General features: G+C 37.2%; 1 protein-coding gene across 11 annotated transcripts in view; it reads right to left on the bottom strand.

Annotated features, from left to right (window-relative positions):
* The window catches only part of MTA3 (metastasis associated 1 family member 3), a 220,144-nt gene that overhangs the window by 144,996 nt on the left and 49,453 nt on the right, over nucleotides 1-25,695 (bottom strand). For all 11 annotated transcript variants that reach the window (XR_003139724.3, XR_007403361.1, XM_049096186.1 and 8 more), the window contains exon 3: nucleotides 20,348-20,441. Coding sequence is in view for 9 of the 11 variants with exons in the window: in XM_049096184.1 (XP_048952141.1) it covers nucleotides 20,348-20,441 (94 nt within the window). In the remaining 2 variants the exon portion in view is untranslated. The remainder of the gene's footprint in view (nucleotides 1-20,347; nucleotides 20,442-25,695) is intronic.

Here is a 25,695-nt window from a genome sequence, read left to right as displayed (position 1 = left end):
TCTCTCTCTCTCTGTGTGTGTCTAATAAATAAATAAAATCTTTAAAAAAAATAAAATAAAATAAAATAAAAATAAAAAAACAAAAAAACCCCTCCCTAGAGTAAAATACATTAGGCTGAAACTCTGTGGAGAAAGCAAAATGCAAAGGAGCTCAAGGAGAAAAAAGATCCCATAAAATTTCAAACTGTAGAGTAGAATTTGTTCTTCCTTTTCTTAACCTGTGATGGTAGGCAAATTGTTACAGTATTTCTTTCCCACCAGAACACTTTAAAGTGTGATATAATTTATTTTTAAATGTCACTATTTACAACATGCAAATATTACATCTTTGCAACTATTTTAATTTTTGTTAAGTAAGCTCTATGCATAATGTGAAGCTTAAACTCAAGACCCAGAGATCAAGTCACATGCTCCACTAACAGAGCCAGCCAGGTACCCCCACAACTATTTGAGTTTTTGATGAAAAACTTTAGAGGTCAATTTTTTTTTTTTTTAATTTTTTGAGTATAGTTGACATACAATGGTACATTAGTTCAGGTTGACAATATAGTGATTTGACAAGTTTATACATTATGCTGTGCTCACCATAAGTGTAGTTATCATCCATTACCATACAACCTATTACATCTCCATTCCTTATGCTTTTATTCCTAGGACATATACATTCCATAACTAGAAGCCTGTATCTACCACTCCCCTTCACTCATTTTACCCATCTCCCCCCCAACCCCTTTCTGATAACCAGTTTGTTTCTCTGCATTTATAAGCCTGATTCTACTTATTGTTTATTCATTTGTTCTTTGGATTTCACGAGTGAAACCATATGGTATTTGTCTTTCTCTGACATTTCACTTAGCATAATAAATAAATAAATGGCTCCATCCATGTTGTCACAAATGGCATGATCTCACCCTTTTACATGGCTGCATAACATTCCAATGTGTGTGTGTTTACCACATCTTCCTTATTCATTCATTTATCAATGGACACTGGGCTGCTTCCCTGTCTTGGCTATTGTAAATTATGCTGCAATAAACACAGGGGTGCATATATATCTCTTTCAATTAGTGTTTGTGTTTTCTTTGGATAAATAGGCAGTAGTAGAATTATTGGATAATAGAGATTTCTATTTTTAATTTTTGAGGAAACTCCATAACATTTTCCACAGTGATGCACGGACTTATATTCCTACCAGCAGTAAACCAATTTAAATGTCAACTTTAAATGTATTAAGACAGGGCAGCCCAGGTGGCTCAGAGGTTGAGCACCACCTTCAGCCCAGGGCGTGATCCTGGAGACCTGGGATCGAGTCCCACATCGGGCTCCCTGCATGGAGCCTGCTTCTCCCTCTGCCTGTGTCTCTGCCTCTCTCTGTCTCTGTGTCTCTCATGAATAAATAAATAAAGTCTTTAAAAAATAATAATAAATGTATAAGACAGTAAATGTTTTTTAAGTTTCTTTTTTTTAAGATTTTATTTATTTATTCATGAGAGACACACAGAGAGAGAGAGAGAGAGAAGAGAGGCAGAGGCAGAGGGAGAAGCAGACTCCATGCAGGGAGCCCGAAGTGGGACTCGATCCTGGATCTCCAGGATCAGGCCCTGGGCTGAAGGCGGCGCTAAACTGCTGAGCCACCTGGGCTGCCCAGTTTTTTAAGTTATTAAGGGAATTTTGAGAGCAAAAAATATAAAAACCATTATATTATGTCATCATTTTTATTTAAAAAAAGAGAGTTGAGGAAATGCCTGTATACACATTTGTATGGTTTCTGTATACATACGTTGATTTTTCTCTAGAAAAGATTCCAGAAACTAATAACAATGGTGATTTGTGGGGGAGAAGTGGGTCTCTGGAGACTGATGTAGGGAGTTTATACAGTGAGTATACTTTTATACCTTTTAAATGTTGACCCACATTCAAATAATTACCTTTCAAAAGACAAAAATTTTTAACAATTAACTAAATTTAAAAATGTGAATGTGACTACTATAAGACTACAAATAGGATGAATGCCTTCCTGAAAAATAGAACATTTAATAAAACCAACAGAAAGGAAGGAAGGAGAAAATACACAGGATTTAAAATAAAATACAATTAAATATAAAAGAATTAAATATCCTTATTGAAGTTAAAGACCCTCAGAATGGGTTTAAAAAGGCCAAACAATGGAAACAAAAAAAATTCCAGGGCAGCCCAGGTGGCTCAGCGGTTTAGCACCACCTTCAGCCCAGGGCATGATCCTGGAGACCTGGGATCGAGTCCCACATCGGGCTCCGGCATGGAGCCTGCTTCTCCCTCTGCCTGTGTCTCTGCCTCTCTCTCTCTCTCTCTCTGTGTCTCATGAATAAATAAATAAAAAATTTTTTAAAATTCCAGCTATGTGATTTAAAGAGATAGGACACTCTAGAAAAAGACTAAAGATAAAAGGAAATAAATATATTAACTAGACAAATATTAACAACAACAAAAATGGGAATAGCAATAGCATAAAAACAAAAACAAAAACCCAGAATTCAAAGCAAAAAGCCATCAGAGAAAGAACTTTCCTATTATTTTTAAAAAGAATTCATTTTGGAGGGGTGCCTGGCTGGTGCAGCATGACACTCTTGATCATGGGTCATGAGTTCAACTCCAATACTGGGTTTAAAAATCAATCAAACAAACTTAAAACCAAAAACTGTTAAAATGTAAGGCAAAATGGATTTATATACTGAACATAAGTAACCAGCAGATTAGTAATGGACAGGTCAAACAAAGTCTATTCATGTAAATAAATATTAGGTTAAAAAAAAGGAAGTGTAAAGAGGAAAGTTTGTGCTGAAATTTCAGTTGGGGTCTGAAGTGGGGAAAGAAGAAGCAAAGAGTAAAGGAAATGAGACTGCTGATTAATTGTTGAAGCAAGGGGATGGTTATAAATGGAAGTTCATCGTGCTCTTCTACATTCCTGTTATTTGAAAAAAAACAAGACTATTCAGAAGTGAAGTGACACCTACACAGCAAAACCTATGGAAGACAGGAGATGATCACAGGCCCTCAATGAAAAATAGGTAATCTTAAGAGTGTTTATTAGAGGGGCGCATGGCTGGCTCAGTCAGGAGTGCATGCAATGCTTGATCTCAGAGTTGTGAGTTCGAGCCCCATATTAGGTGTAGTTTACTTTAAAAAATATACTCAATTTAAACAAGGATTTACTAGAAAACAAGAAAGAAAACAAATGAACCCTTTCTTTCTCCTCACTCTTTCTCTTCCTCTTGGTATATAACAGAATCACTTTGCCAAGGTCCAGATGAAATTATATTAGGATTTTGACTGGGATTTCATTAACCTTATGGATATGGGAAAAACATTTACAACACTGAATAATATTTTAAAGAACCAGCTACTCATTTCATAATCTCTATATTTTCCATTTCAGTAATTGTTGCTTTTATATGTAATCCCTTTCTTCTTTTGGATTTTTTTCTCTTCTATCTTGAATGCCCGTCCTTAATAATTACTTGAAGTCATTTTTTTTAAGGTTTGCTTTGAAGTCTTTAAATTTTCTTTTAAGTGTCACTGTGGCCTCATGCTCCATGTTTTTAAGACATAGTACTTTTATTGTCAATATTTTGGAATCATTTGCAATTGAAGATTTTAAGATTTATTTATCTTTTTTATTTTAGAAAGAGAGTAAGTGTGTATGCAAGCAGGGGGAGGAGGAGAGGCAGATGGAGAAAGAATCTCAAGCAGATTCCCTGCTGAGTGAAGACCAGGACAAGTGACTGGGTCCCAGGACCCTGAAATCATGACCTGAGCTGAACAAGAGTCAAGACAAAACCAAATGAGCTACCTAGGTGTCTCACAACTAAAGACTTTATTGCTTTTAGCACAAAAGCTCTTATAATCATGTTTTTTAAATTTCTAAATTGGATACTAACCTGGCTTGTTACCTTTTATAGTTAATTATTTACTTTGCTGCCTAGTAGACAGAATGTTACTTGTGCATTCCTGCTTTTGGTACTTGTTAAAGGTTTTCTTTGTGCCTCATTTATAGATGAATGTTATGAATAACAGTCTATCTTTTAACAAGAGAACTTATCCCACTCACATTTTTGCCATTTGATATGTTTGGCCTCATTCTAAGCCACCTTATATTTACCTTATTGTTCTTGTTCCCTTTTCTCTTGAGTTGGGGTCTATTTGGGACCATTTTAATTTATCTATTAATCTAGTAACACAAGTGAAATAAAATCAAATAATTTATCTCTATCCTTCTATTGATTATCCTTAAACTAAGATACAGTTAATATGGTGAACTATCAAACATAATTGAACAATACCTATAATCTTCCCCTTCCCCCAAATATCAGACTTTTGAAACACATACACTTCCCTGCCCTATTTCTAATGCTCTGATAATACGAACCTTTGCTTTAAAGATTTATTTACTTAAAGAGAGTGTGAGCAAGTGGGGGGGAGGGGACAGAAGGAGAGAATCTCAAGCAGATCTATGCAGGGCTTACTCCCATGATCCATGAGATCATGACCTGAGCCAAAATCAATGATTCAAATGACTGAGCCACTCAGGTGCCCTGATAATACGAACTTTTATTCCTAAATTATTTATATCATATTTTATATATTGAAAAATACCTTTACTTGATTGCTCATACTGTTACTGAATTCTCAACTTAAATAAAATAACTTGCTCTTGGGAATCCCTGGGTGGCTCAGTGGTTTAGCGCCTGCCTTTGGCCCAGGGCATGATTCTGGAGTCCCGGGATCGAGTCCCACATCAGGCTCCTTGCATGGAGCCTGCTTCTCCCTCTGCCTGTGTCTCTACCTCTCTCTCTCTGTCTTTCATGAATAAATAAAATCTTAAAAAAAAAATAATAACTTGCTCTTTAGGACACCTGGGTGGCACAGCAGTTGAGTATCTGCCTTTGGCTCAGGTCGTGATGCCAGGGTCCTGGGATCGAGTCCGACAATGGGCTCGGCACAGGGAGCCTGCTTCTCTCTCTGCCTCTATCTCTCATGAATAAATAAATAAAATCTTTAAAAATAATAATAATTTAAAAAATAATAATAATAATAATAATAATTTGCTCTTCTACTATCTAAGAAATATGACCCTCATTCTTTTATTGGTAACTTTCTAAAAACTTAACAGGATCCTCAGTTTTTCTTTGGTGTTTTGAAATAAAGATTCTGTCTTTTTTCATCCAATCTAAAGATTCCTGTCCTTTAATTCTAGGGAAATGTTATTTTTAATAATTCCTTCCTGTCATTTATTTTCATTATTTAAATCCATCAATGTCTTTATCATTCAGCCATCCTAGTCATTTTTTCATTTCAACATGCATTTTTAACATCCCAAAACACTTTCCTATTCTGATTGTTCATTTATACCTGTATTTTGTAGGATCATTATCTATCTGCATAAATTTATATATACATAATAATTCACACATAAATGTCTATAAATTTTTTACTTTTCATAAATGTTCCAAAACTGGGGCTAGGGGCACCTGAGTGGCTCAGCTGGTTAAGTGTCTTGACTTTGGCTTGGGCAATGATCTTGGGGTTCTAGGATGGAGCCCGATGTCAGGCTTCCCATTCAGCAGGGAATCTGCTTCTCCCTCTGAACCTCACTCATGCTCTCTCTCTCTCTTTCTCTTTAATAAATAAATAAATAAAATATTTAAAAAAATACAAACGGGGGCCATAACTTACATATTTTTTTAATATATTTTTTTAATTTTATTTATTTATGATAGTCACATAGAGAGAGAGAGAGAGAGGGAGGCAGAGACACAGGCAGAGGGAGAAGCAGGCTCCATGCACCGGGAGCCCGACGTGGGATTCGATCCCGGGTCTCCAGGATCGCGCCCTGGGCCAAAGGCAGGCGCCAAACCGCTGCGCCACCCAGGGATCCCCATAACTTACATATTTATCTCATTATTTAATTCAACCATATTGTGTCATCTGTTTATGTTGATACATACATGTAAATCTATTTTCATTTAAATGGCTGAAAGGCATTCCAGAATATGTGCAGTAAACAAAGTTTGCTTAGTTCAGTACCCTATTGCTCGACACTTAGGTGTCTATTTTTTGCTATTACAAAGTCCATTTCCTTGTGTACTTGTCTATGATTAGTACCCAGTAATGGAAATAGTGAGTTTTAATTTTACTAGGTATTCAAAAATTCTCCCTTAAATTCTAGGTCAAGACAGTATCAATCTTAGTGCAATATAAATAACTTTAACTTTTTTATTGACTCAGCAGTTGAGTGTCTGCCTTTGGCTCAGGGTGTAATCCCAGAAACCTGGGATCGAGTCCCACATCAGGCTCCCTGCATGGAGCCTGTTTCTCCTCCCTCTGCCTGTGTTTCTGCCTCTCTCTGTGTGTCTCTCATGAATAAATAAAATATTTTTTTGAATAAATAAAATCTTTAAAAAGGCCATTTAAAATATATAGTACAATTTTCACAATAAAACAAAACAAAAAACAATTCCAAGATCAAGAGTCTCATGCTCTACCCACTAAGCCAACAAGGCTCCCCAAGAAATTTTTTTTTAATTTGTACATACCAAGTAACTTCCACGTTCCCAGCCTTATGGTGGATGTTAGCACATATATTCAGTACAAGAAAGACATAGTTTTTATTTTCCTATGATAATGAGTTTAGTGCAGTGGTTTTCAGTGGGTACTAGGCTACAACCTAAGGAGTCCTTTGGAAATGTGGGTCTGGGGGAAGGGAGGTGTGAAGACACCACAGTGGGAGGGAATGGTACAAAGATTTCATATATAAAAGAATGCTAGACATCAAATTCAACAACAACAACAAAATAAATGGGCAGAGGACTCAAAAGACATTTTTCAAAAGAAGACATACAGATGGCTAACAGACAAATGAAAATATGCTCAACATCACTCATCATCAGGAGATACAAAGCAAAACTACAATGAGATACCACCTCACACCTGTCAGAATAGCTAGTATCAAAAAGACAAAAAATAACAAGTGTTGGCAAAGATGTGGAGAAAAGGGAACCCTCATACACCACTGGTGGGAATGTAATTTGGTGCAGCCACTGTGGAAAACAGTATGGAGGCTCCTCAACAAATTAAAAATAGAAATATAAAAAATAATAATAAAAATTTAAAAAATAAAAATAGAAATATATATGATCTGGGACGCCTGGGTGGCTCAGTGGTTGAGTGTCTGTCTTTGGCTCAGGGCATGATCCCAGAGTCCCAGGATCAAGTCTCGCATCGGACTCCCCACAGGGAGCCTGCTTCTCCCTCTGCCTGTGTCTCTGCCTCACTCTCTCTCTCTGTGTCTCTCATTAATATATAAATCTTAAATATATATATATATGATCTAGTAATTCCACTACTGGGTACTTACTACCCCTATAAAGAAAAATACTAACTCAAAGAGAGATATGCAACCCTATGCTTATGCAGGATTATTTATGATAGCCAAATTATGGAAACAGCCCAAGTGTCTATTGATAGATGAATGGATAAAGATGCAGCATGCGTGCATGTATACACACACACACACACACACACACACACACAGGATGTGCAACCCTATGCTTACTGCAGGATTATTTATGATAGCCAAATTATGGAGACAGCCCAAGTGTCTATTGATAGATGAATGGATAAAGATGCAGCATGCGTGCATGTATACACACACACACACACACACACACACACAGGAATATTACACAGCCATAACAAAGAATGAAATATAAAAAAAAAAAAATGAAATAAAAAAAACAAAAGAATGAAATCTTGCTTTGTGACAACATGGGTTAAAAAACAAAAGAATGAAATCTTGCTTTGTGACAACATGGGTTGAGTAGGGGGCATTATACTAAGTGAAATGACAAACACCATACAATTTTACTCACACATGCAATCTCAAAAGCAAAACAAAATGAACAAACAAACAAAAAACAGACTCATAAATACAAAGAGCTAGTGGCTGTCAGTATGGGACAATGGGCTAAATAGGTGAAGGGGATTAAGAACTACAAACTTACAGTTATAAAATAAATAAGTCACAGACCTAAAAAGTAGAGCATAGTCAATAATATTATAATAACACTGTATGGTCATAGATGGTAACTATACTTATCATGATGAGCATTACATAATGTAAAGCTCTGTTGAATCACTAAGTTGTACATGTGAAACTAATAAAAAAAAAAAAAAAAGGATGCTAGACAACCTATATACAGTATATAGCAGAACACAGTCCAGTACCAGAGAACTGATTCACATGATTTTCAATGTCCCTCTGACCATTTATACAAGTGAAAAACATGATTCTGTTACTGGAAACTAAAGTTAATCCCATTTTATATAAGAGAACAGAAATATTTTGGATGTGGTTTTAATAAAACTGCATTTTCTAGGAAGGCAGCTATCATATAAAAAGAGAAAATTCTACTTTGTTTTGTTCAGAATTTACCAAGAGCACCATTCTGAAAAGTCTCAACAAATATTAGAGTTCCCTAATATAACATTTCAGTCTAATCTGTGACTACTGCATTGCTAGCAATTTCATGAGTACACGTAGACGTTTCACAACTTCATTATGTCTTCCACTATAGTCATGCCCCAGAATTTACAAATATTGAAATATAGTACAAATGATATTATATTACGTATTATATTATATATTATCCCATTATACATTTTTTTATTTTATACTTCAGTTAGAACATAATGAGTTTTAGTTTTGTCTTTTACATAAGTTATATTGTCGATGAATTTCATTTCAGAATAAAAAAGAGGGCATTTTTCCTAACTTGTGCTCACTGTGGCCAAAAATTAAGTATGAGGAAAATATTCAGCATAAGGCATCAGTGCAAGATCATTTAATCTGTCAAAAGAAAATGAGGTTTACTTAAAGAAAACTAATAGTTCATTAAATACTTTTAGTAGGCAGTGATAAGCTTTGACAATGATCTTAAATTGTCTTGAAATTACACAAAATCAGAAAATCCATTATGATCCTGTTCCAGTTAACTACTGCAGAGTTATGAATCACCCCAAAACTTAATGACACAAACAAGAACTATTATATTTTGTTCACAAGTTCAGTGGGTAAGGAATTCAGCACAGCACAGCAATCTTGCCTTTGCTTCACAATGACCAGGGCTTTAAGAGGAACTCAAATGGCTGAGAGGATCAGTTGGTGGTTCCTTCAGTCACATGTGTGGCACCTGGGCTCTCAGCTAGCGCTGTCAACCATGGCACCTAAACATGGCCTCTCTATGTGACTTGGCCATCTTACAGTATGGTGGCTGAATTCCCCAGCAAGAATATCTTGAGAGCAAACATTCCAAGAGAACCAAGCAGAAGCTGCATAGCCTTTTATAACCTAGCCTTGGGAGTCACACAGCATTACTTCCACTATACTGTACTGATCACAACAAACTCGACTCCATCTAACAATGGAAGGAATGTCAAAGCACTTGGGCACCATATTTTAAAACCACTGCAGTTTGTTTTCAGCCAACCAAGATGCTAAAAAACAACTAGTAGCCTGGCTGTTCTTCAAACTTGTTCCCCTGCTAAAAATTTAAAGCTACAAACATCTGTATAAGCAAATATAATGAACAAGACACACGAAGACTTGAAAGATGATCAAGACCAGATTCCCAACATTAAAGAACAGTGAGCACTGAGAATATACAAACTGTGTGCTAAGGCCAGGAAAGGACAGAGCAGATGTATTCAAAACAATCAATTTCAGTACTTTTTTTTTTAAGATTTTATTTATCCATTCATGAGAGACCGAGAAAGAAGGAAGCAAAGACAGAGGGAGAAACAGAATTCCCTCGGAGTGGGGAGCTCCATATGGAACTTGATTCCAAGACCCCGGTATCACAACATGAGCCAAAGGCAGGTGTTTAACTTAGCCACCCAGGTACCCTGATTTTAGTACTTTAAAGTAACAACTGTGATTACTGGTTACAAATCTTTTAAAAAGAGGTACCAAGGGGCACCTCAATAGCTCAGTCAGTTGAGTGTCCAACTCCTGATTTTGGCTCAGGTCATAATCTTGGAGCCCTGGGACTGAGCCCTAAATAGGGCTTGCCTCCAGTGGGGAATCTGCTCCAGATCCTCTCCCTCTGCCCCTCCCCAACTCACTGTCTCTCCAAAATAAATGAATAAATCTTTTTAAAAAATAAATGAGGGATCCCTGGGTGGCGCAGCGGTTTGGCGCCTGCCTTTGGCCCAGGGCGCGATCCTGGAGACCCGGGATCGAATCCCACGTCGGGCTCCCGGTGCATGGAGCCCGCTTCTCCCTCTGCCTGTGTCTCTGCCTCTCTCTCTCTCTCTGTGACTATCATGAATAAATAAATAAAATCTTTAAAAAAAAAAAAATAAATAAATAAATAAATGAGGGATCCCTGGGTGGCGCAGTGGTTTAGCGCCTGCCTTTGGCCCAGGGCGCGATCCTGGAGACCTGGGATCGAATCCCACGTCGGGCTCCCGGTGCATGGAGCCTGCTTCTCCCTCTGCCTGTGTCTCTGCCTCTCCCTCTCTCTCTCCCTTTCTGTGACTATCATAAATAAAATAAATAAATAAATAAATAAATAAGTAAGTAAATAAGTAAGTAAGTAAAAGGGGCATCTGGGTGGCTCAGTTGGTTAAGCCTCTGCTTTCAACTCAGGTCATAATCTCAGGGTCCTGGGATCAAGGCCTGAGTCGAGCTCCCTGCTCAAATGAGTGGGGGAGAGAGAGACAGAGTCAGAGAAAATGAGTGGGGTAGGGAGGGGTAGAGGGAGAAGCAGACTCCCCACTGAGCAGAGAGCCAGATGCTGGGTTCAATCCCAGGACCCCGATATCATGACTTGAGCTGAAGGCAGCTGTTTAACCAACTGAGCCACCTACGTGCCCCTAAATAAAAATCTTTAAAATATGAGATGCCTGGGTGGCTCAGCAGTTGAGCATCTGCCTTTGGCTCAGGGTGTGATCCCAGAGTTCCAGGATCGAGTCCCACCTCAGGCTCCTTGCGCGGAGCCTGCTTTTCTCCTGTCTCTGCCTCTGTGTCTCTCATGAATAAGTAAATAAAATCTTAAAAAAAAAAAAATCCTTAAATAAAAGAGATACCAATTATTTTATAAAATCCCAGTTAAGTCCAAAAATCCTATAAAATACAATAAACATTCTATATCTTTTTAATAATTATAAATCATGTACTACCTAAATCTTAAAAAAAAATAAAATTCCCAATATGCCCTTTGACACCAAAACATTTTATAAGAACATAATGACTCAGGGATCCCTGGGTGGCGCAGCGGTTTGGCGCCTGCCTTTGGCCCAGGGCGCGATCCTGGAGACCCGGGATCAAATCCCGCGTCGGGCTCCCAGTGCATGGAGCCTGCTTCTCCCTCTGCCTGTGTCTCTGCCTCTCTCTCTCTCTCTCTGTGCGACTATCATAAATAAATAAAAATTAAAAAAAAAAAAAAAAAAAAGAACATAATGACTCAGACCAGGATACGATATAAGACCTGGATATAGGGCAGCCCCAGTGGCCCAGCGGTTTAGCGCCTCCTTCGGCTCAGGGTGTGATCCTGGGAACCCAGGATCGAGTCCCACGTCGGGCTCCCTACATGAGCCTGCTTCTCCCTCTGCCTGTCTCTCTGCCTGTCTCTGTGTGTCTCTCATGAATAAATAAATGGAATCTTTAAAAAAAAAAAAAAAAGGCCTGGATATAGAAGTCACTTCACTTTTTACCTATACCAAATCATAACCTAATTGATTAATAATATTGCCACATACTAAAATGTCTTACTACTTAAAATTTTAAGATCAAGTGTTCCTAGCTGGCTCAGTTGGAAGAGCATGTGACTTGGTCTCAGAGTTGTAAGTTCAAGTCCCACACTGGGTGTAGAGTTTACAAAAAAATTGTTAATTAATTAACTTAAAAGAAAAATGTCACACACAAAAAAGGAAGAAGAATGTCAGTACTACTTTCTGATTCTACTCAAAATAACACAAAAATGCCAGAATCATTAATAACTTAGTAAACAATAATATGAACAGGACTTAAGGTAGGCAGGATCAGTCTCTCCCCAATTCTCTACAGGAGTTAATTCTGGTTTTATAATTCTGAGTAGGAATAAATAAATCTTCCCATCTTCTTTCCTTTTTTCCTTCCACAAAGCTCCAAGTGTGTGCATGTTGTAGTGGAAACAGTGGCAAAAGAATGAACATTGTCAGAAAATAATTATTCTCACTCATCTCATTCTGCCTATGTCCCAACTTTAGCCCACAATAAGTGACACAATAACTCAAAAATTGGGAAGAAAATTCTAAGGAGGGATCCCTGGGTGGCGCAGAGGTTTAGCGCCTGCCTTTGGCCCAGGGCGCGATCCTGGAGACCCGGCATCAAATCCCACGTCGGGCTCCTGGTGCATGGAGCCTACTTCTCCCTCTGCCTGTGTCTCTGCCTCTCTCTCTCTCTCTGTGTGACTATCATAAATAAATTTTAAAAAAAAATTAAAAAAAAAAAATTCTAAGGAAAGAAGAGACCTGTAAGTATAGAAAACACTTTACTTTTTGCCTAACAGGTTAAATACAGAGGAAGGTGAAACAAAATTTAATTTTCTAAAGCTTTATATTTTTACTTAAAAATAAAATCTTGGGGATCCCTGGGTGGCGCAGCGGTTTGGCGCCTGCCTTTGGCCCAGGGCGCGATCCTGGAGACCCGGGATCGAATCCCACGTCAGGCTCCCGGTGCATGGAGCCTGCTTCTCCCTCTGCCTGTGTCTCTGCCTCTCTCTCTCTCTGTGTGACTATCATAAATAAATAAAAAATTTAAAAAAAAAATAAAAATAAAAATAAAATAAAATAAAATCTTAAAAAAGAAAAAGGGGTGGGGGTGGGGGGAACCTGGCTGGATCAGTTCAATAAAGCATGCGACTCTTGATCTTGGGCTTGTGAGTTTGAGCCCCACACTGGTTATAGAGATAGCTTGAAAAAAATTTTTTTTCTTTTTTTGAGAGAGAGAGAGAGAGAGAGAGATCACAATAGCGTGGGGGGGGAGGGGCAGAGGGAGAAAAGAAAGAATCTTAAGCAGGCTCCACGCTGAATGTGGAGCTTCATCTGGGGCTCAACTGCACAACCCTGAGATCAAACCTGAGCCGAAATCAAGAGTTGGGTGCTTATCTAACTGAGCCACCCAGGCTCCCCTTAAAAACCCAAACTATTTAAATAAATAAATGAATAAAAACCAAAGCTTTACATTTTAGGAATCACAATATAAAAGTATACAATGTCGGGCAGCCCTGGTGGCGCAGCGGTTTAGCGCCGCCTGCAGCCAAGGGCGTGATCCTGGAGATCCTGGATTGAGTCCCACGTCAGGCTCTCTGCGTGGAGCCTGCTTCTCCCTCTGCCTGTGTCTCTGCCTCTCTCTCTCTCTGCATCTCTATGAATAAATAAAATAAAATCTTTAAAAATAATAATAATAAAATAAAATAAAAGTATACAATGTCAAAAAATATCTAAAACATGTAAAGGGCCATACAGAGTAGTGACGAAATCATTTTTTAAAATTTCATCAGTCCTGAGAATCATGCCCATCTGAAACTGGCATCTTTTCTTTAAGCCAAAATTCCATTTCTAATAGATTAAGAGAATCAAGATTGCTTTTAAAAACAAAGTATGGGGCCCTCTGGGTGGCTCAGTTGGTTGTCTGCCTTTGGCTCAGGTCAAGATCCCAGGGTCCTGGGATGGTGCCCCTCGTCAGGCCCCTTGCACAGCAGGGAGCGTGCTTCTCCCTCTCCCTATGCCTACTGTTCCCCCAGCTTGTGCTCTGTCAAATAAATAAATAAATAAAATCTTTTAAATAAATAAATACATACTTACATACATACAAAGCATAGGGGCACCTGGTTGGCTCAGTTAAGCATCTGCCTTTGGCTCAGGTCATGATCCCATGATCCTGGGATCCATCGAGCCCCATGTCAGGCTCTTTGCATTACTAAGACATTTCAAAATGACTCAAGAGCCAAATCAAACAAGCCCTCTGGCTAAAAGTGGAACAACTTTTGAGTTTCGGTAAGGACAATAATTGAGGAATGCCTGGGTGTCTCAGTCCAGTAAGTGTCCACCTTCACCTCAGGTCATGATCCTGGGGTCCTGGAATCGAGCCCTGCATAAGGGGCTGGCTCCCTGCTCAGTGACGAGTCTGCTTCTCCTTCTCCCTCTGCCCCTCACCTTGCTTGTGCTCTCTCTCCTGCACTCTCCTTCTCTCAAATAAATAAATAAAGTCTTTAAAAAATGGATAAAGAAAGGATAACTGATAAAAATATGAAATATGTCCAAATCCTTGAGTTCATAATGAAACTGATCTTTGGAGTATGCCAGGAACCATCTCATTATCTTTGAAAGCCGGTAAGAACTAATAAAAGGAAAAATCACATCAAGACTTTAACCTTCCTGAACCTAAAGATTAACTTGATAGCTGACATAGGGAATATTCTGGTCATAAAAATAGTCTATCCAGTAAATGAGGGGATAATAGAACTAAAAGCATAATTTTCACAACTTTAATGAGCTAAAAATCAAGGCAATCATCAATCAACAATGATAACATTACAAAAAGACAGCTTAAAAATTCTGTTTTTAAGAGCACCTGGCTGGCTCAGTCAGTAGAGCATGTGACTCTTAATCTCAGGGTTCTAAGCTTGAGCCCCACATTGGATGTAGAGATCACTAAAAAATAAAATCTTTTTTTTAAAAATTCTGTTTTTATTCTTTACTATAAAAGGCATTAGTAGGCAACATTGCAAAATCTGATTGAATCTATAGATTAGTGTACCATCATGCTTGGTTAGATAAGAAACTCCTTGTTTTTTAAAAGATATACCCTGAAGTATCTTTAGGAATTAGGGGAAATGTCTTGAACCTAGTTTCAAATGGCTCAAGACACTAATAAGTACATAGATATAATAGAGCAAACAGAATAAACTGTGAACATTTTGGGAATCTGGATGAAGAGCATATGAGATTTCTTGGTACTCTTTTTAATAATTTTTCTGTAAATCTAAAATCAGTTCATATTAAAATGTTAAGAGAGACAGGCAACAATACATTATGGATCTCATAGGAGAAGTATACAATACTACCTTCTAAAGTAATCTTGTACTCTCTACCCCACCCCTCCCTCCCAAAAAACCATGTGGATTTTTTTTAATTTACTGTTTTTTTTTTTAACCATGTGGATTTAGATCCTCTAGAATCTGAAACTAACTATCCATCTACAGAAAAACCATGGTAAAGAACACAATAGATATGCAATAAACAACTCCAGACCAAAGGAAATTATAGAATGAACAACCAGTTATCTTCAACAAAATATTAAGGGATAAGAGAAAGAGAATATGAATGAATTATCTGCACAAAAATTTGTACATGAGGGATCCCTGGGTGGCGCAGCGGTTTGGTGCCTGCCTTTGGCCCAGGGCGCGATCCTGGAGACCCAGGATCGAATCCCACATCGGGCTCCCGGTGCATGGAGCCTGCTTCTCCCTCTGCCTGTGTCTCTGCCTCTCTCTCTCTCTGTAACTATCATGAATAAATAAAAAAAAAAAAAAAAAAAAAAATTTGTACATGAATGTTCGTAACAGCATTATTTGAAATAAATAGAAACAACCCAAATTGTCCATCAATTGAAGAATAAACAAAATGTATATCCACCCAATGGAATATCATTCAGCTATAAAATGTAATGAAGAAATTCAGGCAATAATATGAAAAAAACTTGAAAACATTATGATAAATCTTAAAAAGTCAGACACACAAATTATTATTATAAGGGGCACCTGACTGGCTCAGTTGGTAGAGCATGTGACTCCTAAACTCAGGGTTCTAAATTCAAGCCCCAGGTAGGGCATAGAGATTACTTAAAAAAAAAAAAAAAAAAAAAAAAAAAAAAAAAACTGGGATGCCTGGATGGCTTAGGGATGCCTGGGTGGCTCAGCAGTTGAACATCTGCCTTTGACTCAGGGTGTGATCCCGGGGTCCAGGATCAAATCTTGCATCAAGTTCCTTGCAGGGAGCCTGCTTCTCCCTCTGCCCATGTCTCTGCCTCTCTCTCTCTGTGTCTCTCATGAATAAATAAATAAAATATTTAAAAAGAAAACAAAAACAAAAACAAAAACCCCCATCTGTACATATTATATGATACCGTAATAGGAAATGTCCAGAACAGGCCAATATGTAGAGACAGAAAGTGTATTAGTGGCTTCCAGAGGCTGAGAGGAAGGTGGAATGAGAAGTAATTGGTTTCCTTTTGAGGTGGTGATAACATTTTGAAACTAAATAGTGTTAATACTTACACAGCTTTGTAGGCGTACTAAAAACCACTCAATTGTGCACTTCAAAAGAATAGATTTTTTGCTATGTGGATTATACATCAGTTAAAAAAAAATATATGGACAAGGAAAAAAAGAGAGACTTAAGAGTACTACTAACCAATCATAATCTATTATTTTGGGGATCCCTGGGTGGCGCAGCGGTTTGGCGCCTGCCTTTGGCCCAGGGCGCGATCCTGGAGACCCGGGATCGAATCCCACGTGGGGCTCCCAGTGCATGGAGCCTGCTTCTCCCTCTGCCTATGTCTCTGCCTCTCTCTCTCTCTGTGACTATCATAAATAAATAAAAATTAAAAAAAAAATTAATCTATTATTTGGATCTTGATTTAAACAAACTATAAAAAAGAAAAAATGTATAAAAGAAAAAAACATGAAAACTAAGTAGATATTTGATGATACTGTTTACAGAATCCTAAACGATCAAAGAATGCTAAACTGAGTAGGCTATAGATTGAGAAGAAGGCATTCACGTAGATACTAAGTACCTCCCCAAAACAACTTACTAAATACAAAGGGACACCACCTTGACCAAGTCATCAACCTAATATAACCAATATTAGGACAAATCCAATTATGTGCTTCCTAATACAATGCACTGAGAGGGACACAATATAACTTCCGTGGCATCCATACAAAGAAAACATAACCTGGAAAAACAAACAAACAAAAAACCATAATCTGAATATAATCATGAGGAAACATCAGACAAATAAAAATTGAGCCATATTCTACAAAATAACTGGCCTGTTTTCTTCAAAAATGTTAAGGTCAGAAAACAAAAAGAAAGACTAAGGAACTGGTTCCATATCAAGGAGACAAGACAATAAAATACAATGAGTCTGGATTTTATTCAAAACTAAGAAAAAATATACATAGCTATAAAGAATGCCACTGGTGCATGAAATCTGATTAAGGACTATGAATAATGGTTTTGTGTGAATATTAGGTTTCTGACTTATTTACTATACTGTGATTATATAAAACAATTTTCTTGCTTTTAGAAAAACACAGATGTCTCCAACTTAACTCTCAAATGATTCAGTTTATACATATAAAAAGAATGATAAAGTCAATAGGGCAAAATGTTAATTTGCTGAATCTGGGTAAAGAGTATATGGGAGTTCCCTGTATATTCTTGGCACTTTCTGTAAGTTCAAATGAAGCCCTATCTTTTAGAAATATATACTGAAATATGTACAGATGAAATGGTCAGATGTCTCTAATGAGCTTCAAAATAAGGGGACAAGAAGACTAGAGAGGGATTAATTGGCATTTATTCATAACTGTTACAGCAAAGTAATGGAAATATCAGGTGAATTATACTAGTCTCTGTACTTTAGAATATTTGAAATTTTCTGTAATAAAAAGTTTTAAAGGAGTCCATAATGGAAAGGTTTTTAAATGGAGAAACTAAGGCTCAGGAAAATTAAGTGGCAACCACATCCAGGAGTCCAGTTTTAAAATAAAGAAAAAAACATGACAAATGTTTTTTTGAGAGTCAAATGTATGACTCTCTCTCTATTAATCCTCCCTCGAAACCTCTTTATATAGCAAGAACTATCCAAGCAATTTTATTTTTCCTACCTGAAATTTTGGTCAATACCAAACAAATACAGTAAGATACTTCTGACCCCACCATATCTAAAAATATAGTTACCTTTGAGAATAAACTCAATAAATAATGGCAGAAACTGGCAAATGTTGACAGAAGTTATCTACCCAAGAGGTGATATACAAATTGCTGAAGAGATAGAAAAAAAAACTGACATTTATTAAGCACCTATCTATGAACTTAGGTCATTTAATTCTCCCATCAATGGTGGCATAATTTTTTCCCTTAATTTTTTCTAATTGTGGTAAAACATATATAATACAAAGTAAAGTGATTTTTTTCAATCCCATTTTACACATAAGGAAAATGGAAATGAGCAAGAAATTAAGAAATTTTCCCAAGACCAGCAGCAGCTAGAAAAGTGGAATCTGAACCCAGGTCTTTCTCTAAACTATATGATTGCCATTATATAAATTGACTAACTTTTAAATCTCTTAAATTTGGTTTCTAAGAGTCAATACTAAGAGCCTAATCAATTCTGATTTTCTACATCCACAAGCCTAAAATAGCACCAAAATATAGCCCTCCGTGAATAGTCAGCAGATCCCCTAACAACCTTTATACCATACTACTTTTGCAGCAACTTTGGAAGCTGTATTAGAAGCTAAATTAAATCCAAAAGTATATGAATTGAGATATTTTATCTTTCTTTTCTTTTCTTTATTAAAGATTTTATTTATTTGACAGAGAGATTGCAAGACAGCACAAGCAGGGGGAGTGGCAGAGGAAGGAGGAGAAGTAGAATCCCTGCTGGACAGGGAGCCTGACATGGGGCTCGATCCCAGGACCCTGGGATCATGACCTGAGCCATAGGCAGACACTTAAACCAACTGAGCCACCCAGGCACCCCTTTATCTTTCTTAAGCTTATTTTGTAAATGGTAAATGAAATCCAAATAATTTTGCAGAGCCACTCTAATAACACACTGAATTCATAGATTTTTAGCTACAGTTAAAATAACTGATTAGAGTGATATTTTAAAAAGCAGTATTTTGGTCTCATACAGGAGGGACAATATAAATGTCCTAAATCTATCAATACATAATTTATAAATATTATAGAACTTGTATCGTCCTTTATTTATATATATGTATACATACACACACACACACACACACACACACTCACACACAAAATTTTAAAACACTATTAAAAAAAATTTAAAAATAAAAAAAAAATAAAACACTATTAACTACAAGGGTGCCTCAGTGGCTCAGTGGATTAACCATCCAACTCCTGCTTTCAGCTCACATCATGGTTTCAGGGTCCTGGTATCAAGCTCCAACCTCAGCATGGAATTGGCTTGGGATTCTCTCTCCCTCTCCCTCTGCCCCTGCCCTGCATCCCACGCTCTCTCTCTCCCTCTCTAAAATAAATAAATAAAATCTTAAAAAAAAAAAAAAAAACACCATGAACTATAGCAGAAAATACAGTAGGAATTTGACTTATGTGACAACCAATCTGCCTGATTAAACCAGTGACACAGTGGTGAAATGATTATCAGGCAGATACAGAACAAATCTGTGTACACGATAGCCTCCCTTACCAAAACACTTAAAAAGCTTGAGGACCCCCAAGACCAGAGCATTACAGATCAGTGTCAAACTGTAAAACACACATACATATGGTTCTAGTCTCATATATTTTGTAGGCTGAAAATGGCTTTCAAAATAAAGAACTTATATTTCATATATTTCTTCTTTCTTAAAATTTAAATCACTTTTTTTTTTATGATTCTGTTTGTTATTTTAAAAATCAAAGAGGTAGAGCACCTGAATGTCCAAGTTGTTGATTGGGGGGAAAACATACAATAAAGATTAAATCCAAAATAAGGGCTCAGAGTTGCTATCTACAGGAGTTCACCATATCTCAATCACTTTGTACTTCTTTTTCTGGCAAACCTTTTTCCATACGTGTCTAAAACTATATACATATAATAAATAATCAAAAGTTTTAAAATTGTAAATATTACCCAGCTGCTTTAGAGGGGAAAAAAAAATATCCTCCAAAATATCAACAAAGTATAAATGTCCTCATATTCAAATCCTTTCAAAACCACCACTGAAAACTACAGATGATAAAACACTGCCCTGATCATCTGCAGAAGCCTACTTGCAAAGAGTTCTATTTCAATGTATTGACTAATATACACGTGATGCAACTAAGAAAATATATACTAAAACCAAGTACCACCCAAAAAAATTACTCCCATCTAAACTAAGAGGAAGACAAATGTGAAAGCAAAAAGCTACAGGCAACAAAAAGTATTTTTCCTCCTATCATGGAAAACAAAAACCTTAAAACGTTTTTTAATTTTCAAAAAAAAAAAAAGACAACTTACTAGCATGCTTGTCTGCAAGCATTATAAGCGTGTTGGAAATATCTCTTCGTCTATAAAAGCACACTACTTTTGCTTCCACGTTGCCAGTTGCAGTCTAAGAAATAAGAAAAATAAAAGTTATTTGTACTGAATAGTAGATTCAAATAGTTTATAAAACAAAACTAAATACAATATAACTGTAAAAACACTCTCATTTATACTGTGCCAACCGCAACTGCAGGATAATCAGAGAGCTAAAAAATTCAAATGAGGATGAGCAGCATTTGCAATGGTTCCAAGTGAAACTGAAATGTCAAACATACAATAACTTACTAGCATCAATTAAACTAAAGTGATCAGATCACTTTAATGAGCCAGAGAGTGAAATCTGATTAGCCAGCCTTGAGAAATTAATCCCCCAAATTTTAAAAGCCACAATGTAACTTATTTAAAACAGTTAAACATATCTCCTCCAAACCCACTCCCAGAAGCATAGGCTGAGTAAAATCATGCTTGCTTGCTCTCTCTCCTCAACACTTCCAAAATGTTTGACTGATGGTGAACCTCTGTGAATTTGGGCAGCCATCACCCATTAGAATGGAGCAGACGACTTGGAAAAGCATTCTCCAGCCCAGGTAAATCTATAAATCTGTAATAGTCAATATTCTCAGTAGTAGTTATTTTACATTCACATGTGAAAGTATTAAAACCTCTGAGTTATGAACACTAAAGCTCTTATTTATTTTGACTCCGGTCTAGAATACAACCAATATTAAGTTAGGTTGTAATTTACTGCAGCTGGGGCTCAGGATCCTACTCTCCTTTCCTCATGAATTCTGAGAATTTTCAAGGTCAATCATTCATTACAAAGTTCCTTCTAAAAACACATAAATAGATTACAGTAAAATCCTACTGTGATTTCCAATTTCAAAAAAATTTGAGAACAAATTTTCAGAATTTCTCTGGGCTTACATATTCGGACATAAAGAAATAATATACGTTGCAGTAAATGTGTCGATTTTATGAAGTTCAGCAGCAGTATTTTAGAGTGAGAAATAGTCATGGGGAAATATTGCCCCTTTGAATTGAAATCATATTAAATCCTAACCAAAGTGCTTCTGTATTTCACAATGCTGTGATCAAATACATCCTCCAGAAATAATGATCCAGCAATCTAATAAATGAACAGGCCAATATTTCTTGTAAATAAAATCTATCAATGCCTACAATTACAAGCTCTTTATCAGTTTTGTCTTAAGACAAAAGCATGTTCGAAACCCAAAGCAAGCATTTAAAGGCATATTTTTTCTGCCTCTCTAGTGAATTCCTCCATTAGGAATACTCTACAAAACTAATTAAATTCTTATTTAAACCTGCTTGAGGTGGAGCAACATAGTTCAAAATAGTCTCTTCTGAACGATGCATACACTTGGCTATTGGGTAGTTAATAACTACAGTACTCCTCTTCCTCTATACAAATACACCCTTTCAAGCATGCCTCTAAAGTTAAGCTACTCAAACTGTGGTCCAAGGCCCGGTGTACAACTGTTGCTGTGTAATCAAATGAGAACAGAGACTGAGTGTATGTTAGAGCATTTAGTAGTTAATTTTAATCTATTGAACCTAATAATGAAAAACGAAAGCCTGTGTTTTTATATGTCTATTTTAAATTTCATTTTTCTACTTTTTAAAAAATTTTATTTATTTTTTTTTCTTTTTAAAAAATTTTATAAAAGTATCTGAGATAGTGAACATTCTTAAAAATCTTTCACCACAAAAAAAAATCTTTCACTACATATAGTTTCACCTCTAAAGGTTAGGAGCTCCTGACTGGCTCAGTCAGTAGAGCATGCAACTCTTGATCTCAGGGCTGTAAATTCAAGCCCCACACTGGATGTAGAGATTACTTAAATATAAAATCTTAAAAGGGGGGCCTGGGTGGCGCAGTTAAGTGGCTGGTTTCAGGGTTGTGAGATCATGTGTCAAGCTCCAAGTCTGCTGGCAATTGTCTCTCCCTCTGCCCCACCCAAAGACACACGTGCATGCTCTCTCTATCAAATAAATAAATCTTTAAAATAAAAAAGCAGCCACAATGGACATTAATTTCTTTGCTGTGTTCTTTTCTCTACTTAGGTTGCAGCCTCTTAAATCCCTATTCTGTGAAGCACAGTTACTAAAACATCCTCCAGCGATAAGGGGCTTTTCTTTAAGCTCTAAATTCATTTTAGTCAACTTCATATTCATGTCTGTTTCTATCTCAGACTTAGAAGTACACTATTAAAACAAAAACAAAACAAAAAACCCAACACACACACACACACACTTCCATTTCAGAAAGTCTGTGGTTTGTCTAAAATAAAGAACAAATGAAAAGGGATTTTCCAGGATGCCAGGGTGGCTCAGCGGCTGAGCGTCTGCCTTTGGTTCATGGTGTGATCCCAGGGTCCTGGGATCGAGTCCCACATCAGACTCCCCGTGGGGAGCCTGCTTCTCCCTCTGCCTGCGTCTCTGCCTCTGTGTGTCTCTCATGAATAAATAAAATTTATTTATTTTATTTAAAGGAAAAGGGACTTTCCTTTCCCAATTTCTGTCTTTATTCCCAAGAGAATCCAAATGGCAGGAGGGGTCTTGGCTTTTATGAGGGAATCTCCTGAAATTATGTGCAAATTCTTCTATGTGCAAATTCTTCTATGTGCAAATGTAGATGGAGGCAGAGGGTGTCATCAGACACTCAAAGAAATTAGTGACTCCCCTCTCCTCATTCAAAAGCCGCAAGACTCGAAACAGTAAAATGAATCTCAGAGCAAGTCAGATAGCTAATAAAATATACAGAATATGAAGGTATATGAAGGTACACAACAAATTATACAACATATGCAACAAAACCAAAAGAAATAGCAAGTAATATGCCAATTTTTCTGCAAACTGAACTTACAAAACCTCATGAGACTATACCATTATAATGTGCACATAGCTCTCTCACCATGCATGCAAACATAATCTTTTTTTTTTTTTTTTTTTTTTTTTTTTTTTAAACATAATCTTTAGAAGTAAAAGGAGGGGTGCCTGGGTGGCTCAGTGGTTGAGCAGCTGCCTTTGGCTCCAGTAGTGATCCTGGAGTCCCCGCAGGGAGCCTGCTTCTCCCTCTGCCTATGTTTCTGCCTCTGTCTGTCTCTCATGAATAAATAAATGAAATCTTAAAAAAAAAAAAAAAAAAAAAAAGGTAGGAGCAACACCCAACCTAGACAATGACTAAATAAAATTTACCAAAAGTTGTTTTCATAATTTTAAATCTTATATTCGTCCTCCAGAAAATAATCTTCACAATATCTGTGTACAAATTAGGAGAGAGGAAAAAAGGGAACATAAGATAATCAACATTGAACTGTGTTCATGGACTGATAATTATTTTTGCACCTAAAAGTTCCTGAAACTTTAAGGAAAAAAAATTGAGACAAAAATCTATTATCAGAAACATCTGGCTGCCTCAGTTGGTGGAATGTGCAACTCTTGATCTCGGGCTTAGGAGTCTGAGCCCCATGTTTGATGTAGAGACTACTTAAAAATAAAATCTTTAAAAATAATCTGGAGCACCTCAGTGGTGCAGTCAGTTAAACATCTGCCTAAGGCTCAGGTCATGATCCTAGGATCCTGGGATGGAGCTCCGCATGGGGGTGGGGGGGCGGTCCCTGCTTGGCGGGGAGCCTGCTTCTCCCTTTCCTTCTGCCTGCTGCTCCCCCTGCTTGTGCTGTCAAATAAATAAAATCTTTTTTTAAAAATTATTACTGTAATTTAAAAAAAATTACTGTAGTCCAGCTTTCAAATTGAACAAGTAATATTTCAAATAGGATTTTTTTTAAAAAATCAGAAACCATTCTATAAAAGTGAATTGTCTATAACAATGGTGATTGACAGCTTATCCTAAGAATTTTGTTACAAAAACACATTCTATTCAGAAGATAATTAATAGGGGCCCTAGGCTCCTGGCTGATTCAGATGGTCGAGCATAATTGACTTTAGATTTCAGAGTCTTTTGATCTCAGGGTCCTTAGTTCGAGCCCGACACTGGGTGTAGAGATTATTAAAATATATAAATAAACTTCAAGAAGATAGTTAATGAGATAGGTTAATGTTCCTTTTTTTCTTTCATTTTTTTATTTAAGTAATGTCTACACCTAACATGTGGCTTAAACGCTGGACCCCAAAATCAAGTCATATGCTCTACCGACTAAGCCAGACAGGTACCCCGAGGTTAATGTCCTTTCTTATCCTGGTTTATCAATTAGAGTATAAAGGTGTTCTTAAATTCATTATTTGGATTTTCCATCATGTTAACTTTCCCCATTTTGCCAGCTTGACCTCTGATCCCTCAGGGCCTTTATGTGGAACGCTAGTGTGGCATCTCTCCCATGGCTACCTCTTTCTCATCCTTTAGGCTTAAACTTCAATGTCTTTTTTTTTTTTTAATATTTTATTTATTTATTAATGAGAGACACACAGAGAGAGAGAGAGAGGCAGAGACACAAGCAGAGGGAGAAGCTGGCTCCATGCTGGGAGCCTAATGTGGGACTCAATCCCAGGACCCCAGGAACACTCCCTGCGAGGAAGGCAAGCACTCAACTACTGAGCCACCCAGGCGTCCCCAACTTCAATGTCCTTAAAATCCTTTCCTTTTCTATCCAAAAGAAGTGACTTCTGTTATTCCCTATGTTAAGGCTCTTGTTTAACGTCAGACGTGTGAGAAATTCATTAATTCAATAAATATTTACTGAATGCCTTAACTATGTGCCAGTCTCTTACTCTAAGGCACTTGGGATGCATTAGTGAACAGAAAAGATCACTACACACAGAGCTTACATTCTAGTCCGGGAAAACAGACAATGAAAACAAACACAATAATTAACTATATTTGAAAGTGATAAATAATATGGAAAAGAGCAAGGTAGAGCAAGGTACAGGGAATTAGAAACAACTTGGTGGGGTGGTCCTGAGGTACGTGTATGTGAAAACAGCAAAGAGTCTACTGTCTTTGGAGCTAAATGAACAAGGCAGAGAGCAGTAAGAGTGGAGGTCAGAGGGATAGGGAGCAGCCAGAGAATATGTTTCATAGGCCAACACTTCTCTTTGTATCCTAATTAATTTTCTAAATAAACTCATAAACAGTTTCAAGTTGCCTACACTCTTACACATCACTAAAATAAAAGAGAAGATCAGAATGAGGGCAGCCCAGGTGGCTCAGCAGTTTAGCGCCGCCTTCAACACAGGGCCTGATCCTGGAGACCGGGGATCAAGTCCTGCGTCAGGCTCCCTGCATGGGCCTGCTTCTCCTCTGCCTGTGTCTCTGCTTCTGTGTGTGTGTGTGTGTGTGT

This window comes from Canis lupus, chromosome 17 (assembly GCF_003254725.2).
Source record: "Canis lupus dingo isolate Sandy chromosome 17, ASM325472v2, whole genome shotgun sequence".
NCBI lineage: Eukaryota > Metazoa > Chordata > Mammalia > Carnivora > Canidae > Canis > Canis lupus.
This window is presented reverse-complemented; position numbering and strand designations above follow the sequence as displayed.